This window comes from Manis javanica, chromosome 2 (assembly GCF_040802235.1).
Source record: "Manis javanica isolate MJ-LG chromosome 2, MJ_LKY, whole genome shotgun sequence".
Taxonomy (NCBI): domain Eukaryota; kingdom Metazoa; phylum Chordata; class Mammalia; order Pholidota; family Manidae; genus Manis; species Manis javanica.
The window spans coordinates 147,253,145-147,272,206 of NC_133157.1; the positions used below are offsets into that span (position 1 = coordinate 147,253,145).

The following is a 19,062-nucleotide window of genomic DNA, read 5'->3' on the forward strand; positions in this document are numbered from 1 at the left end:
TGAAAGGGAAGCACCTATACCCAAGAATCTTATCCCAGCATGGTTATCATTCAGAATTGAAGGAGAGGTTAAAAGTTTTCCAGATAAACAAAAGTTAAATGAATTCACCACCACTGTACTGGCCTTATGGGATAAATTAAAGGGACTTTCTGTAAATGGAAATATTCATAAGGCTAAATATTTTCATCAGTGAAAATAAACTCATAGTAAAGGTGGTAGACCAATTACTTACAAGGAAGTATGAAGTTAAAAACAAAAGTAGTAAAATTAACTATACAAAAAGTACAGATTATGACATCTAATACATAAAGTGTAGAGGAGGAAGAAAAATATAAAAGAAGTACTTTCAGTTTGTGTTCGAAAAAGAGCAACCAAATATAGACTGTTGTATATTTAGGAAACTATAAACAAATCTTAAGGTAACCACAAGCCTCAAGCTTATAATAGATACCAAAAAAGTTTAACAAAAAGAAATCCAATCACAACACTAAAGAAAACATTCAAATAACAAAAGAAGAGTGTAAGAGAAGAAGAAAGGAACAGAGAGGAACTAGGGAAACAACCAGTAAAATAGCAATAAAAACATATCTGTCAATAGCTACCTTAAATGTAAATGGACTGAATGCACCAATCAAAAGACACAGGATTACAGAATGGATAAAGAAACAAGACCCATCTATATGCTGCCTACAAGAGACTCATTTCAGACCTAAAGACAAACACAGACTGAAAGTGAAGGGATGCTTCACTTGTGAACCTGAAGTGTAGAAAGTGCCATGAATCGTGGGTTCTTTTTAAGACAATTATTGTCACTGGACCTGGGCACCTGCGTGCACAATATGCTACCAAAGGTCTATTTAGAAAAAAGTGTGCTAGCACTGCGTTTTCACACTGCACATAGTGGTAGCCACAACCCAAAATGCTGTTCATTGAGCCAGACAGAACTTGGGAAGTGATACTAAACTTCAGGAAAGCATTATTTAACACATCAATCTGAATTTTATTTGTTTGATCATTTTACTTGTATTCTAGTTATAAAATAATAGTTTTGCTGTTATGGTTGTATAAAATTGGCAAGCATGAGGAGTTGTACACCACCTCTTTGAAATCTGCTGACACTTTCATAAAACAGACATAAAGTTTGCTAGCATATAGTTCAGGACTGATGTGGTTATCAAATATGATTGTCCAATAAAAAAGGCATGCAAAGTATTTTGAAAACTGTATGTCACATGCAAATATAAGGTATCTTTCAATGATTATTGTTTCAACCAATACCTAATCTATAGCCTCACATAATTATCCCTTGATGCTGGGTCATTTCCTTAAACTTGACATGCCATTTCTGTGTTAATAAGAAACCAGCAAGTGTGTAGGTATTAAAGGAAGAAAAAGTAACAAGAAAACTGAGATCATATATATGTAAATATTCTTTCAGACAAACTCTAAAGTGTACAAATAGCATATAATTTGTTCACAGATTCTTAAAAGCACATTAAATGTAACATGTTAACAGAAAATGTTTTTGGTAATATTAACTCTCACTTTTATGTTATGGTAATTTTGACTTCTTTAATGTTTCGTAGTTTTAGGGTAAATTAAGCTAACCTTTTTTATTATTCATTTGGTTTCAGTATTGTTTTATTTGATTTGGTACAAACAGGGAGATATCCATAATTTTTTTCAGAACAGCACATTATTATGCAAAGCAAATTCATTTTATTGGTGCACATTAGAATCAAATTATACTGATATCACATTTGTTTCATCAAACACTCCAATTAATATCATAAAGGATAGGATAATCAGAAAACTGAGCATATTCTGCGTTTTTTTATGCAATATTTAGCAGAGATGGAGGGAGAACTAGTTCATTTTCTTTCATCAAGTCTTGGGGTTAAGAGGAAGGAGACAGGGCCTCAGCAAAGCTACAAAATAAGCTTAAAATTATCTGATGAACATTTACTTTCAATTCTGTCCATGGACCTATGAGACTATTACTTATTGAGGATAAACTCAAAAGACAAACTGGAGCCCTTTCAGGGAAGGGGAACTTGGGTCACCTGGCTCAGCCGCTCTGTGCACAGGGTATCAAAGGTCAGGCTCTGGATGATGGGACAGAACCCAGAGGGAGGACACTGAAATGAAACAGCTGTCCCCTGCTGTCACTGTCACTGCAAAATACCTAGACCTCAGTGAAAGCCCACTTTCTTTCACAATCACCAAGCCTTTTTTGAATATTCTGTATTTCCCCCTCCCTTCCTCCTGGAGAAAAATAGCTCACTAATGAACTATCATAGCTAAATAGTCTTGATCACATTAAGTCTTCTCCCAAAAAGCATAACACTGAGTCATGAGGGCTGTCCTCAGAAGGCAGACACTTCCTCAGCACGCAGATCAACAGTAAGGCCTGCCAGCCATAGCATTTTCTTTGAACTGCAGAACTCTGCCTCATCATTTTGCATCATTAAGTATGTAAATGGGCTCACTGTCTTGCAGGCTGCACTGTTTTTCAGAGGCTGGGAAAGGAAAGACACCAGTTACTTGTTTTTAGATTTTGATGCTTGAGACATGCTTTTTATTTTAATTCTTTATTTTCTTTATAATCTCTGAACTCTCCAAGCACTACTCTACCCCAAACCTGGAAATCCAATTTATAGAACTTGACCTTGAATGCTACAAAATTTTAGAACACGTGGCTTATCTCACGATAGACATATATGTTCATTATAGATTTTATATATAAATTGATGGGAAGTGTTTTCCTCATTTTTAAAGGTATTCGAAATATTTGTGTGTATTTTAGGTATATGCTGTTATTTACAGAAATATTTCACTATCCACTGCACTGTTAGAGTGTGGCGAGGTAAACAAGATTGCCCTGTATTTAGTCATTATTATGTAAACAAATTTATACCATATCCACAGTAAGTCAATCAATATAGTAAAATAGTAATTTAAACTTATTAAATTATCAATTTCATTTTGCTATATATTTGAGTAAGTATAATTAAAGATTTTTGATATTTCATAATTCACTCATTGTGCAACAACTTCGTGGATTTGAAACATATTTTGTCCAGACAATGAGAAATAACTGGATTAAAACATCAAATAATCAATTATTCATTCAGAATTTAGAAAATAACTAGATCCCACTAGAATTAAATAAATAAAAAGGTGTATATAGCACTTAGAGCACATGGCCAGTGTCCAAGAAATGTTAATTATTTTTTATTAGAATATTAATATGGGTTTGATACAGGTTACTTACTTAACATAATAGAAAAGGTCTCACTAACTTAAAGTCAACTAATGTAAACTTCATTCTCTTTCAGTTGAGTTCAATACTAATCTATTGGGTTGAGGACATACTTGAAGTAGAGAATATTATTGGTGGGAAGATCATGTAGGAAGCTATTCAAAAGCCCAAGTGACCAGAGACTGAACTAAGGAAGAGGAGGGCATGTAGAGAAGAGAAGTGAGAAACAGCAATCTTTGGGAGGAAGACTGGTGGGAAGAGGCAGTTGGAGCAAAGGAAGAGAAGGAAGAAGAAATCCTGGGGTCTCAGGCTCCTGCCTGTAGGAATATGGGTGTTATTAGGGCTGTGGGCCGGATAAGAGGTCCCCACGGGAAAGCGAGGCATCCAGTTAGAACATGCCCAAGATCAACCTTAACATGCAGAAGTAGAAGGGTTGTGGGTCAACCAAAATGAAACTTCCAGCGAATGATTCGATACTCAATTCAGAATATCAGGGAAAACAGCATTGTTTAGATGTATTTTCATATAATTTTAAAAATGTATGTGCATGTCATTTGTGCTCCAGAATTTTCATTCAGTAAATTTTATATCACATTTCACTTTTAGCTTTGCCCACATATTTTTTAAATATCTCAATGGTAAGTGTTCTATTACTTAGACTTGCCATAAACTGCTTCCTGACTATTATTGCACAGTTGAAATCTATCACAGAAACAGAAATTCTATGCCAGGAAGGACTTGTGAGAGTGTCCACTGCCACCTTTTTAAGAAATGAGAATATTAATTCCAGTAATAAATAAGGTATCTAAAGTGGCTGAGAGCAATAAAGTTTAGTCTGATGATTTAACCCAGAATTTTCTCCACATCTCACACTTCAAATCTTCAATATAAATGCCTTGTGTCCTCATACTGAACAATTTCTGCAAGGAAGAAATAAATCTTATACTTTACAACACATAATAGTTTATCAATATATATATGGTAGGTGTTAAAATGAATTATGCTTTAAACAAAAATTGTTTCTAAAGTAAAATGTATAGCATTCAGATGTCAAATATTACCCAGAGTAAGAAGTGTGCAGGCATGAGCATATTTGCCAAATAAAACACATCCCAAACAAAAGGATACATTCCCAGTAAACACAGGATCAACTAAATACTGTGTCAATTTTAGGTTATTTAAATATATTCAAACAATTAAAAATATGTTACATCTATGAAAAAAAGGACATCCTTAACAAATCTTTCTATTATAAATGCCTTGCTTTGAACATCAGTTATTAAAATGCATGTTTATATACAATGCCCAGATTTTGCTTAAAGTGTTACTGTGTATTTTTTATTATGGTGGATTACGTTCCTTGGTTATACTCCCCAATTTAGGATAGAAACTCAAATGGCATGTTCCTCTTTGTACTACTTATTACACAACAGGTAGAGTTACAGTGTTTCCCCTTTAATTAGGATGGCTTGGTGAATGAAAGGATCTAAATCATAAAATATTCTATAAGTGCTATTTTACATTGACACATTCTAATCTCCTAATTGGTATTGTGTGAACACACACACACACATATACTGCTTATCTTAAATCTTAAAATTTGTTACAAATTTTTAATTTATGAACTTATACTTTTTTTCTCCTTTATAAAAATATATTTCTAATGCCATGAAATTTATTTGACATGGGATGCAGATATGAATTAACTTCCCTGATATTCATGTATAAATGTCCCAGTAGCAAAGTAAATAAATAAATGATTTTCTTCTTGAACAACTTTATTTTCTTCTTTATTTTATCCCTATATTTTGATTTTCTGTTTTTTACATAATACAACAGAATATTGATATGCACTTATCACTGTACTAAAATCTAGTAAATAGAGTGATTAATATAGTTTAACATGAAAGTTTTGCTTGTAATGTGTACATATAAAATGATTAGTTAAATTTCAGTTGGCCACAATTCAATACTTATGCTGGAGGCTCTGAAATGTTGACTGCTTTGACTATAGTGTTTGTGTACTTACAGCAGAACAAAACAGAGAAACAGTCAAGGAGAAAATGAGAAGCAGAAGGAGAATGTGTGTGTGTTCGTTTAGTCGTGAATAGTTGTAGCATCTCTAGAACATAAGTTACATTAATTTAAATTTTGTAATACATTTTCCCCCAAAACACTGCAAGGATATTTTTCCATGGGTATCACAAACAGTTGAAGATCAGAAAGAGAAGTCCATAAATTCATAAAAATAAATACAATTACCATAGATCATTCATCTTTTCTTGGGTTGGGGAATGGATCTCAGGCAGAAATTAAAGATTTATTAGGTATTAAAAATGCCTAATTATTGGATCTAAGTTTTGGGAGCTCCTTAATGCCTGAGATGAATAAACCCTGTAAAGATAAACTGATTTAATCTAATTCAACAATCAAGATCTAATTCAATGTTAACAGTCTTGAATGCATTGAGTCTATTAGGAAAATGCTAGAAATTGAAAAGATGCACAAGACACATTTCTTTGCTTATGTAATCATGTCATAGTTATCAGCACAGAGGACAAAACATGTAGTCAGTAAAACTACTCTATGCCTTGAAAACCATTAGTTAGGTGTCAAGTCCTAGAGAAGAAAGTGTGCCACAGGAGGGAGGGTGCTTAGGAAAAGCATGACAATAACTGAGGTAAGAATTTTTGACATTAGTCAATGGCAGCAGAAACGGAAAAGAAGATAATATCTGTTGAAACTAAATTTGTAGAGAATTGAAGAAAAGGTAGCGTTAGAGGCTGAATCTGATCCATTGGGAGGCCATTTCAACAGAAATGGGAAAAATGAGATGACGGGTGCTTGAGGAATGCAAAAAATTCACACATGAAAATGAGTGAGAAGGCAGGGGAAATATCTCAGGAAAGGTATCAGCAATAAAAACTATGGATTCTTTTCATTAATTCTTCAAGCTTGAATGCTTGGGATTGCTTTAGAACTCAAGGCAAGCTGCAAAGAGGCAGAAATGTAGTTAGGCAGGGCAGGTGGAGGGGCGCAGGAGGGCTGGGCTGTGCAGAGCAGCACATTTCAGGGAGCTGTAGAAAGCAGGACGAGGGCCTTAGCAAATGACCAGAGGGCGTCAGGGTCCAAACCTCCTGTGTGTGGCAACAGCCTTGAAGCGCAGGGAAAGAGGGTGAGGCTCTGGAAGAAGCTAGTGGGTTTGCCAGCTAGAAATTCCATTCGAACTAGGAAAGGAGTCTCCAGTGCACTTGATGTCCAGCTCAAATACATATTTATCCTGGATACCTCTGCTCTTGGCGCCATTGTCCTGTTCCCTTCATCACTGCCCGTCCCTGCCACCATTCCCCTGCTTGCTCTCCAGACCACTGCCAGAGAGATCTTTGTAAAAGAAAAATCCAACTCTCATCACTCTGACAGTGCAGCCTGATAACTGACTCTGCCTTTCACCTCGTCGAATCCCAAACCTCATGCGACTCTCAACCCTCCCAGGCCAGGAGTGTGCCCTTACTGTCCTTTCTGTTAAAATAATATTTCAACTCTATTTGTCTGGCTTTCTCCCACTTGTCCTTGCTTTCAGCCTAGATGTCACTGGTCCTGGAAAAACCTTTCTTGAGTGAACATTGCTTTTCAAATCTGTTCCAAGGGCTCCTCCTCTTTGAGGAGTGTGTTGGAGCCAGTTACCAAATTTTCAGGATTTTGTCATCTGGTTGTTACACACAGATATTGTTCGGAATTAAATGACACGAACTTACAACTAATAAATTTCATTAATATCAAAGACCCTTCTAACTATCCCACATTTTACTGTTATCTGGTGTCTTGAGATGATTTGCGTGTGTTGTGTGTGCACACAGAAATTCACTGCTGTGGTGTGCTTCTCCGCATCTCCTCCCCGCTCCACATCCAGTGATGTCATGTCAGTAGCTTGGAATGGGCCATGGTGGGATTATTTACGTAACCCAGTGAAACAGTTGGCATCTCGCCTGCATACTCTGTCCCCTTTGCTGCCTTAACCTTTTGGCCAAAAGAAAAAAAAAGGAAAAAGACTTCTGCTCAGCCTGCAGCACTGCACTTAGGCTTGTTGATCATCGAAAGGAATTTTTTTCTGAATTTGAGATTTCTGCAAATAGCTCCTTCCCCAAAGCTTGCTTCCTTCAGCAGATAGGGAAATATGTATGAACATAATGACTGCCCTGTCAGAGAGTTTTAGGAACATCATGACCAGCCCCGGGTCAATGAGACTCAGCTTAGGACACAGAGCTTCTCAGCTCATCTCAGACCCTCTCTGGTGCCCTTGTCTGCAGCCTTGTCACTCCTAACTGCCCCCATTCCTGCTCCCTCTTGCCTTGCATAGAAGAAGCTTGGAGCTGGCATGATGGGGCTTTAGGGCATGCCCACCATCTTCTCAGTCTGCTGGCTTTCTGAATAAAGCTGCTTTCCTTGCCCCAACATCTTGTCTCTCGACTTATTGGCCTGTCACATGGCGAGTGGCAGGAGCTCAGACTCGGGAACATTTACAGCATGGAAACTGCCAAATGCTGCAAGTCAGGATTTCCTCTTAACCCACAGAACCAATTTTTACACATTTCCCAGCACACAACTCTCCTCTGAGGGGAGTTTATAGGAAAGGACCTCTAACTCTCTCTGTTGCCTCTAATCCCTCTCCTTACCCATCATCAAACTAACCATTTTGTTGAATGATGGCAATCACCTAGTAGACTGTAGGATCAGTAAGGCGAGAGACAGTGTCTCACTTTTTCCATCATCTCAAAATGACACTAATAAAAATTTGTCACAGTTATTGTGTCTGGTTTACATCAGCTGCGGACATTATGGCAAAGCTCCTGGAAAGCTGAGGGGTTGACCTGTGAGCATCCAATAAAGCTTTGTTGAGTGGATTAATTAGGAATGAAGGACTGAGTGAAATGTTTAAAGGATGATCTTCCTGCCGAGGTGCCACTGTTTCCCTCTGCCCAGGGTGCTGGGTGATCTTCTGAGAAACCTAAGCAGGTAACAAAGTCAGGAAAGCACCTATGGTGACTGGAAGAGACTAGAACTAAGGGAGGAAACTAAGCTTCAACAGAAAAAAAGTCAAGTTTCTCTAAAACAAGATTATACGGTGACATACAATGGCAACTGTCTCCCTTTTAAGCATCACATACTTTAGAGGCTCTAGAAAGTCATTCTAATGGGAATACCTGCTGGCTAACTGATGCGCTTACACTGAGTTCAATCAGGAAGGAGCAGCTTTACCTGGAGGAGTGGAGTATCTGGGCCTGGCCTTCGGTGTCTTTTCTTCCCCAGATGAGTTTCTGACCACACATTGATATGCACCTTGGTCTGACTCGTGCATGTTTTCGATCACGAGCGTTCCACCATCAAACAAATCAAGTCGAATGTTATCTCCCAAATCCAGTGAATGGCTGAAACATATGGTTTACATATGTATTATTTAATTCCAACCATATTTAAAACTCTTAACAAGATTGAATATATTCCATGAATATCAATGTATTAATTTTTTCTTCACAGTCCAAATTATTTTAATTTAAAATTCTACTGGTCCCTTCCCATTTCTGAAACCACACTCTGAACACAGATTTCAAGTCATGACATGGTAGAAGGGAAAGAGGTCTCCATGCCCTGCCTTTCCGGGCAGTATGATTTAGGCACTAAGGCAATCTCTCCTATCTGAGGGACACTCCTGCAGAGTTACGCCTCTGAATTCCCATTTTGAAAAAAGAGCAGAGGTAGTTTTTACCTGTTGTCTGTGAGTTGTTCACTGTACTTTTGTATTTTTTAAAAGTGTAAAAGAAATACATTCAAACCAACATTGCACAAAGCCAAGTGTAATTATATGGCTTCACCTTAAATAAGTACACCCCACTTGCCCAGTTGTTAAATGTTAAGCCCTCTTGACTGACCTGAACCATCTTAGAGACACTAGGAAAATGCCATCTGTCACTTTCAATGGAAAGTCCTCAGAATACAAGCAGTGACAAATTCCATCCAGAACATTCCGACATGTGAAATCACATTACGTCAATAACCATGAGGGAGGGAGTGCCGGCATGGGTTGTTTTTAGCAATAAATGCAAACCTACCGACACACAACGTATGTTGGACATTTTTGCAGGGCTTTTATCTGGCCAGGATTTTTTTTTCTCCTTGGAAAATACTTAATGATCATGTGTGAAGAGGAATACAGATGTTCACACAAGTATGCTTAGTACTAGTGAATGTATTAGGTGTAAAAAGGAAATCTACCCTTCCCACCATTCATCACTCAATGAACATTTATTAAATACCTACTGTATGTCACCCACCAATAACATCCTTCATAGAGGATAAAGTCTGTTGGAAGAACCCACTTTCTTTAATTTATTTGCTTTACAGAGTCTCAGGCTTCCAGATAAACATTTGTCTACTAATTTAAAAATGTGCCGGGCACTCCTTCTGGACTTGGCTGGCTTCTTCAAAGGTGAAAGACAAGCCCCACTGATGGGCCCACATTGTCTTTTGAGGTGTCTGTGCCACCCTACTCCATGGCCTTTGGGTCCACTCTCACACCCACCCTGCGATGGGATAGGAGGTTATTACCTTGGTCAGAGCTGTTCCGGTGATGGGCTCTGTAGCCAGCAAGGCATGGTACCCAGCAGACAGTTTCTTCTCTATCAAGGTGATCCGGACCTCTGCTCCTTTCTATGGCTGTGGCCAGGTTCCGGCTGGCAGCAAGAGCAGCAGCAGTGGTAGAAGCAGTAGCCTTAGGCTTGAGCCACGGGCCGGGGTTGGCGTGGCCAGCAGCGGTGGTGCCTCCAGGACCACACGAGTGTAGACACATGTCCCTTGGCATGAGCACCGCTTTTCTCCATCATTTCTAGGGGCGGCCCTCCCAAAGTTCGCACCCATTATGACAGATTTTGGGTTCACAGGAATCCTGCCAATACTACGCCAATTGTCAGTCTGGGGAAAGGAAATTCCGGGCAAAATACTCCTAAAAACCAAAATCAGTCAAAGGGAGAAATAAAGTTTGAAACCCATTTATTTCTTACAAACTGCAGTCTCAGGCCATCTTTCTCCTCTGCTCCAGCAGCCACAACACTGTCCCTCCCTCTCACCTCTCAGGTACAGATAAGTCCTCAGTTGTCCAGGTAAATCACCCATTGATATGGAGATGAACTCCTCCACCTCTGAGGAAAGATGCAAATGCACTAAAGCCATACTTCTTTCTACCTCTGAACGCCTATTGATATGCAGATATACTAAAGCCAGGCGAGATATTCTGGAAATGCTACAATTTTACCCACATTCAGACATTTCTTAACAAGTCTGAATATATGCAGAATTTTATGCTTGTTAACTTTCCCACTGCACCAACCTGTTTTAAGTTACCACTGTTTATATGTGGACTTTTGCAATAACCTCCTAACTACTGTCCCTGAATCTGCTATATTAAAACCAAAAGCCAGATCTCATCACTCCTCTGCTCAAAACCCTCAAATGGTATTTTTCCTTTACAGTAAAAGCCAAATATCTAACTAGGACATAGAGAGCCCTCTGTGGTTCTTTATTACCTCTCCAAATTTACTCACTGCCATGTTTCACTTCATTCTCTGTGTTCTAGCCACACTGGCTTCCCTGCTGTTCCTGGAACACACCTGGCAGCCTTCCTTCATGGACTTTGCGTGGCTGTTTATTCCCTCCTGTCAGTAACAGCTTGTTCTGGTGCTCCCTTCAGTTCTTTAACTCAGGGGTCTCCTCTTTGCAAGTCTTTTCACTAGCCAACCTAAAGTTTCAACAACCCTCCCCTAAAAATATTTATCCCCTTTGCTCTATTTTTTCTTTTTGATACTTTTAGTATCTAACATACTTTATGTGTTTACTTATTTATGTATGTATTGTTTATTATCTGTCTCAACCTATTCTTGGACACCAACTAACAAACCAGAATTCAATGCAATCTGACACTAATCGACCCAGTGTTGGGCAGACTCCACAGGTAAAGGCTCCGGCCCACAAGACTGCCCCCATTTCAGATGCCAGTCGCAAGTCCCAGGCCACCCATATTTCTACCAGCTATAAATCACGGGTTCCCACAACACCTTCCTCAGGTTCAATAATTTGCTAGAACAGCTCCCAGAAGAAGGAAAACTTACATTTACTGGTCCATTATGAAACAGAAATGAACAGCCAGGTGAGGAAGTGTACTGGAGGAGGTCCAAAAGGGTCCTAAGCAAAAGAGCTCATGTGTCCCAAGGAGTGGGAGTGAACAACCCTCTTGCACTGAGAATGTCTGCATTGAATCTCCTTGTTCAAGCATTTTTAGAGCTCAGCCACCAGGCCAGCCCTCCTCTCCCAGAGACTAGGGGGTTGGGACTCAGAGTTTCTAACTTCTAAACACACCATATCTTTCAAGAGATCACCTGCAGCCCTGAGACTGTCTAAACACCCCACCCTACATCACCTTATCTGGCATAAATCCAAATGTGACCCAAAGGGTCTCCTTAAGAATAACAAGATGGTCCTGTCACACAGGAAATTCCAAGGGTTTTAGGAGCTCTGCCAAGAACTGGGAACAAAGACCAAATATTTACTTTTTATTTTACCACACTCTTCCTCTAGAATGTAAGTTCCATATGGCAGGCAATTTTTTTTCTCTGTTTTACTTTATAGAATTATTTAATGTAAAATATTTTAAGCAATATTCACATAATTTACATACTTTCTATTTTATTTTTCTTTACTCTATTCAACACTATCTCCTAGTGTAACAATAATGAACTCAGTAGATGCTAAATAAATTTTAATTAATAAATTAAAAGGTTTCTTACTATATGCCAGGTTTTGTATTATGTATTTTACTTACTTTATTGCCATAAACATTAGTTTCTATCATACTTCCTATTTAACTGATGAAGACAGCCAGAATTTTGATAGGTTCAGTGGCATGTTCAAAGTCACTCAGCAAGTAAATATAGGAGCAAGGATTCCAACCCAGATAATCTGACTCCAGGTTCCAGTTACTTTTCATTCCATAGTTATTGATAGAGAAGTAAATTCACAGTATGTTGTTAAATGAAAAAAGTAGACTGTAGAACTATAACATTCTTTTAAATAGTACGCATATACATATTTGTGTAGAGATTTAAAAATTTAAGAATTTATTCTAAAATGGGACCTCTGAGTAATGAGATTTTCAGTTACCTTTATTTTCCCAAATATTTTTCTTTTCAGCATTTTTGGTAATGGATGTACTGAAGTCAGAAATACTAAGTTCTTTAAAACTATAGTAATCAAAATATTTTAAGGCATATTTTCTATTTCTTTGAAAAGTTTTAAATTATTTTAATTAGTCATATTTAAGAGATGGTTTGATCTCTTCTCAATGAGTAAGTTCACGTTCTGTATCTTTCCTAATTCTACAATTTAAATTCAAGTGTATTCAGCCAACTAAACAACCAGGACTTATAAATGTGTTTACCATCTTTCATAGCTTAAAATGCATATGGGTCCTATACAAGCCCAGTTAAGATTGCCTATAGTACATAAAATCCTTTCACCATCCCCACCAACATCACATACCAGAAACTCTCCATCCAGCTGATGATAAATTCTCTTAAAATCAGGTCTCCTTGATACAAAGTTCTTGAAGTTCAATTTCAAAAGGTTTAATACTGCATTCAACAGCCCAGTCAGACAATTAATAGGACACCTCCAAACACTGTCATCTTGATGAACAACACTTTCAATGCATCCAGCTGATTAAAACAAAAACACCTCTTTCCTGCAAACTTCTAAGGACATGAATCTTCATGATGTACCCCTGCAAAAGTCAGTCTCTGAATATTATTTTGTCCCTGATACATGAACGGAAATGGATTATCTGTAACTTACTACAAGGCAGGCAGGGAGGGTCCACTTCCAAGATGGCTCACTCACATGGCTATCAGCTGAAGGCCTCAGCTCTCCACAGGGACCTCTCCATAAAGCTGCTTGAGAGTCCTCACCACCTGGCAGCTGGCTTCTGCCAGAACAAATGATCTCAGACAGAAAGGAGGACACTAGTGCTTTTCATTACCTTGTCTCTTAAGTCGCACATTGTCATGACCACTTTGTTCTATTCATTAGAAATATACCCCTAAGTGTAGTCCATACTAAAGGGAGAATAAGGCTCCCCTCTTAAAGGGAAAAGAATCAAAGAATTTTCAACATTTTTTGTTGCCACAAATAAAAAATTTTAGTCAAAAACATTTGAATTTACTCCTATCCATTATCAAATGATTCAACATCAAAATGTCCGATGATTTTATATACGCATTTCTTTTGCAATCTGAAAAATTTATAAGGATAATCTACAATTTGTATTTGTAAAAAAACATCAGCAATTTTTGGATTCCTGTCTTGTAGATTTCTGTCTGAAGAAAAGAAAAGTTGGCTACTTATAGGTGGTAATTAATAAAAATGATTAAGACTATGGTTAGCATCATAATTACAAAACATGAATCTGTATTGTATAGAGGCCACGGTAATGGTAAAAGAAGTTATGAGTGTACTAAAAAGGGCAATTTAAGTATAATACATACATTATTTAAGTTCTGTTAATATCAACTGTATCTTAAAATCAAAGTTAAACTTTTAATTTAGTTATCCAATTACATACTTATGAATTCATACCTGACAGACATTTCTTAACGAAATGATCAAAGTCAACATTGCCAGAAATGGTACCAAGACTGTGCCTTCAAGATTCACTGTTTTGACATGAACTCAGCATCACTTGTGTGACAATCCTGCCCAAACAGGCATAACCGGAATCTGCTCATGAGGAAATATCCAACAAACCTGAACTGAGGAAAAATCTTCAGAATAACCAAAATACCTATAAAACAGCTGACCTACACTCTTCAAAATGTACATATCATGAACATCAAAGACTAACGTACTGCCCCAGATTGAAGGCGACTAAAGACAGAGGACGTTTGGACACAACACAGCATAATAGCTTTTCTCTGCCTAAAAAAGATATTATTGAGACAATTAGCAAAATCTGAATAGGGTCGATAGATCTTTCTGATTTTGATAATTATGCTACAGTTATGTTAAAATAATTCCTTGTTCATAGGAGTAATCATGTCTACAATTTACAAATGGTTCAGGAAAAAAAAAACCTATTATATTCCTACCTGCATATTTATCTAGAAAGTGAGAAGAAGGGAGAAAACATAAAGCAAATACAGTAAAATGTTGTTTGGGGAATGGGATCCAAGAGTTCTTTGCACTATTCTTGCAACTTTTCCATATGTCTGAAATTATCAAAATAGAACATTTCTAAAAGAAAAATGAACTTTAAAAATGGTATTAACAATTTATAGCCCACTGAATAAAATAAACAATGAATCCATATTGACGGAAGTAAATGAATAATCAGAAATTTGATGAGGAACAAAGGCATTTACATAGTCTCAAAGCTCTTCCCTATAAAATAATAATTCACTATAAAGTGAAAAGGGGACATTCTAGTGGAGAAATCTGGCCTTGCTACATTCTCAGTGACCATTGCTATAATATCACCAGGAAGGGGACAAATCAAAATCATAGGCCAAATGACAGGATGCAGGGAGAAAGACTATAGGACCACTTCTGTAAGCCTTTGGCTGAAAGTGTTTGATTTGAAGCTTATCAATAAAAACAGAAAAATCCACATTGAGGTACATTCTACGTTACTGGGATTTACTCTTCAAAAGATTTAAGGTCATGAAAATCAAGGACAGACTGAGGAACTGTTCCAGACTGATGGCGACTAACAGGCACAACAGCCAAATGTGATGTGTGGGTCTGAATGGCATCTTTTTGCTCTAAGGGACACTACAGACTAGTGGCAACATGTGAAAAAAACATGAGGATTGAATGCTCAAATGTATTAGTGTTAATTTTCTGGTAATTATGTGGAACATACTAACATGTAGGAAATAAACACTAAAGGAATCAGGGAAGGTGGCTTAATGTCAGCAAATATTCTCAGATGATGCCAGGGAATGAAGCTCTTTGTACTAAAACTGGGAACTTTTCTCTAATTTTAACACTGTTTCCCAAAAAATAAATCAAAATAAATAAATAGAAAAGGAGAAAAGCCTTAGGCAAATCTTATTTCTTCATGAAAAAATATCTGTGCATCAGTGTTTAAAATTAAATTAAATATTTTATAGCACTCTAACAATCATTAACACATCAAAATATTGATAATATCCATAGCAGTAGCATATCAAAATGTCTGTCTACATCTTGAGGTCCGTATATCGTGTTAAAAATTGGAAAATACAAAAAAGCTAAAAATTAACCCCCCTGAGGTATTAACAACAATGTGAGTGTTTGGATGCTGTTTAAATAGCTGGTACTCAGGCAGCTCCATAGTGCCAGCTTTCATTCACAAAATCTTAAAAGTTAGTAAGGTGCCAGGAAATAAAGTTTAAAATAGTGTATAAATTTTCATCATACACATGAAACAAAAATATTTTCCTTTAATAAAGATTTTCACATGTCCTATGTTTAATGCAAAAGGATGATATAAACAGACCAGTATATATATTTTTACATTTATCTTTCAGATCATATAATTTTTCCTCAAAATCTGTGCATATTCTTGTGCTGTTTTCAAAAGTAGATATTGAGTTGGATTTGACATATCAGTAGATCCTAGTGGAGGAACTCTACAGAATTCAGATTCAAATTCAGCAGCAGCTGGAAAGAAAAATAATTATATTCTTTATTTAAAATACTTCCGAGTTAACAAGTGTTACGTTAGTAAAAAAAGTTGGAACCTTTTTAAGTGTTGAGAATGAAAAATATCTATATACAACTATAATACAAAATACAAGATTACTAGTAAATATAACTTCCCATGGTTGCACGCTGAATCAGTTGCTACTGTGGCAAAGTATCAGAGCTTCTGGGTTTCTCATTACAAGATGGAACTACACAAGATAAAGATGACACAGGTCACCCTGACCACCGTATACTATAACCTAGAAAAACAGACCGACCGGCAGTCCCCAAACAGTCAGGTATACCATGAAAAGTATAAACCAGGGCACTACTGGAACACACAGAAGGGACATCCCAGTTTTGTGTCAATGTTGTCAGCTGTTTGGCAAAGGTGATGTAAACTGATACCTGATGACAGGGGGAGGATGTGCCAGATAGAGGGAAGAAGCATCTGCAAAGAGCTAGAGGTGAGGAAGAACATCTGTGGAATTATAAGTAGGCTAGTTTGACAACAGGCTAGAGCAAAAGGGCACAGTAGGGTAAGTAGCAAGAGATGAGGCGGAAGGATTTTGGCAAGAACCAAACTGATTTGGGTGTTTTTATTCCTTGCTAAGGAATTTGAATTTTTCCTGAGGAGTAAAAGGTAAAACCAATAACAAAATCAATGTTTTGTCAAATCAATGAGATTAAAATGTCACCAATGAAGTGACAGTTATTCAAACTATAATTGCCTATTAGTAGATGGGTCTCAATTTTTTAGCCTTAAATCACTACCAGAAACATGAATAGTTGATGAAACCCATGTGTTCTGAGAAGTGCAGGTTGACAGTTCTACAGGAATAGCCAAAATAAAGGAAAGGTGTAGCTAAAAATAAGAACAGATACATGGACATTTTTAGATTTTTAAAAAGGTGTGGAACATCCTTAATAAATGAGGAATAAAAATATTTTTCATTATGAATGGCTATGCTTTCACATTTTTCATTAGATATGTATAAGAAATATTTAATGTAATACCTATTATCCAAACAATGCAAAGGGTTGCTATTTAGTATTTAGCATTTATTCCAGAAAGCAATGACATATAAATTTAATCATATATTTTACCAACATACCTTCTTCTAGTTCTCTAGTTATATTCTCTTCCAATTCCTGCTGCACCTGAAATAAGTCAAATGTTATTTATAATTTTTAAGTTAAATGAGACATTATCATATAAATGATACATAGCTGATGAAATATGGCCTTTAAATAATACCTTTATTAGAAACTAGACTTAACTTGGGGATTGTTTAAATAGAAAAATAATCACATAAATAAAATAAAATAAATTCCTATTTAATTTCAGATAACATGTATCTGTAATGCTATTTGATTAACCTGACAAAAAGTACAACATTGGTGTACTGGATTTACAAAATTTCACAAAGGTGATGTTTGATCTTACTGGTGTGAAGAAATTTAAACAATTCAAGTCATATTGTACACTGAACATATTACTTTGTAATTCTTAGAAAAACTGCCCTTTATGAAAGTTTAATCAGTTTTTTTTTTTTTGCTCTAATTAATTTTTCCAAAGAATGGGTTTTCCCTTCTTGGAGTTTTAGAAAATTAAAATCTTAAGGTATGGTCTGTGCTCTTAATTTTTTTCACTTTTTTTTGTATTATTAATGTACAATTACATGAGCAACATTATGTTTACTAGACTCCCACTATTATCAAGTCCCCACCACATACCCCATTAGAGTCACTGTCCATCTGTGCTATTAATTTTTCAGAATAGGATCTTAAATAGATAAAGTGAAGAAAGTGGACTGTCATAATAATGTAATATAAAAATTCTACTGGCAAAAAATGAAGTATAAACAATCTGTTATCTGTATTATGACTAAAACACCTCTCTATTCATATGGATGCAAAGATTTCAGAAAATCTGCTTGGAGAAAGGAAAAATAGAGGCTAGAGCTAGTTTTCGAACTTAGTTTCCAAATTAATAACTTTCTAGAATTAGAAACAAGGCAAAAGATACAAAATTCTCTAATTGTAACTTTTGTTTCCTTTCTAGAAGTTGGGGCCAATTTTGGAAACCCTTGACTAGTTATACTTACCTACTTAATTATAAAATGTGGGAGAATATTTCAAACTATAATACAAGTGTCCTTTTTACAATAAAAGGGTTATACTGCATCTTATTACAATAAATGTGTTCTTATTTAAATCTTTCCGATAAAATGGATCCTCTCACTAACTGCCTTCAAAATAGGGTCTAAAGCAGTATACTGAATATAATAAACACTGTGATGATGATGATCATGTGATATGTCATGCCTTTACAAATTTTAGGTGCGAAGACAAGTTTTTTGGCTAACATGTTTCCAATATTTTCAGAAACTGTTTTCCATAACACTTTTGTGACAACTGCATTACACACAGGCCTTATGAAAGGAATAATGTGACAACAACATTACTAGACAGGGCTTTAAAATTAAAAACTCAATCCCAGTTCAAGAAGAAGCCTTTATTGATTGAAACAATTTTGTATTACCGTTTATAAACACTATGTAAAATGTAAATCACATTTTTATGTAACATGAATTAAGGAACTACCAATGTAATGTTAATTATCTTTTCCCCAAAAGTTCTTTTCCTAAATATTTACTTCCTTGACATTTATGTTGATTTCTAGGTAAGGACTGTGTTATGATGGTAGAAGTAGCTCAAAGTCCATTAATAAGGAGAACACATTTGCAATTTTATTTATACTTTTCCATTTATTAACAATAAAGGGGAGAAAAATGATTTCACTTGTCTGTGGAGTATAACAACAAAGCAAAACTGAAGGAACAAAACAACAGCAGACTCACAGACTCCAAGGGACTAACAGTTACCAAAGGGAAGGGGTTGGGGAGGGTAGGTGGGGAGGGAGGGAGAAGGGGATTAAGGGGCATTTTGATTAACACACAATATAGGTGGATCACGGGGAATGCAGAAGAGCATGGAGAAGACAAGTAATGACTCTATAGCATCTTACTATG

The 19,062-nt window shown here is 36.5% G+C and overlaps 2 protein-coding genes across 7 annotated transcripts in view; both read right to left on the reverse strand.

Moving 5' to 3' along the window:
- Positions 1–15,621, reverse strand: part of LOC118968284 (uncharacterized) — a 90,145-nt gene extending 74,524 nt beyond the window's left edge. Inside the window, exons 1-2 of the mRNA XM_073229560.1 lie at positions 9,866–15,621; positions 8,519–8,688 (exon numbers count right to left, since the gene is read on the reverse strand). The gene's annotated coding sequence lies outside the window, so the exon portion shown is untranslated. The remainder of the gene's footprint in view (positions 1–8,518; positions 8,689–9,865) is intronic.
- Positions 15,622–15,759: 138 nt separating this feature from the next.
- Positions 15,760–19,062, reverse strand: part of ANKRD26 (ankyrin repeat domain containing 26) — a 118,049-nt gene continuing 114,746 nt past the window's right edge. For all 6 annotated transcript variants that reach the window (XM_073229557.1, XM_036998266.2, XM_073229556.1 and 3 more), the window contains 2 exons: positions 17,143–17,188; positions 15,760–16,003 (listed from right to left, as the gene is read on the reverse strand). In XM_073229557.1, the coding sequence (XP_073085658.1) occupies positions 15,867–16,003; positions 17,143–17,188 (183 nt within the window). In that variant the 3' untranslated portion in view covers positions 15,760–15,866. The remainder of the gene's footprint in view (positions 16,004–17,142; positions 17,189–19,062) is intronic.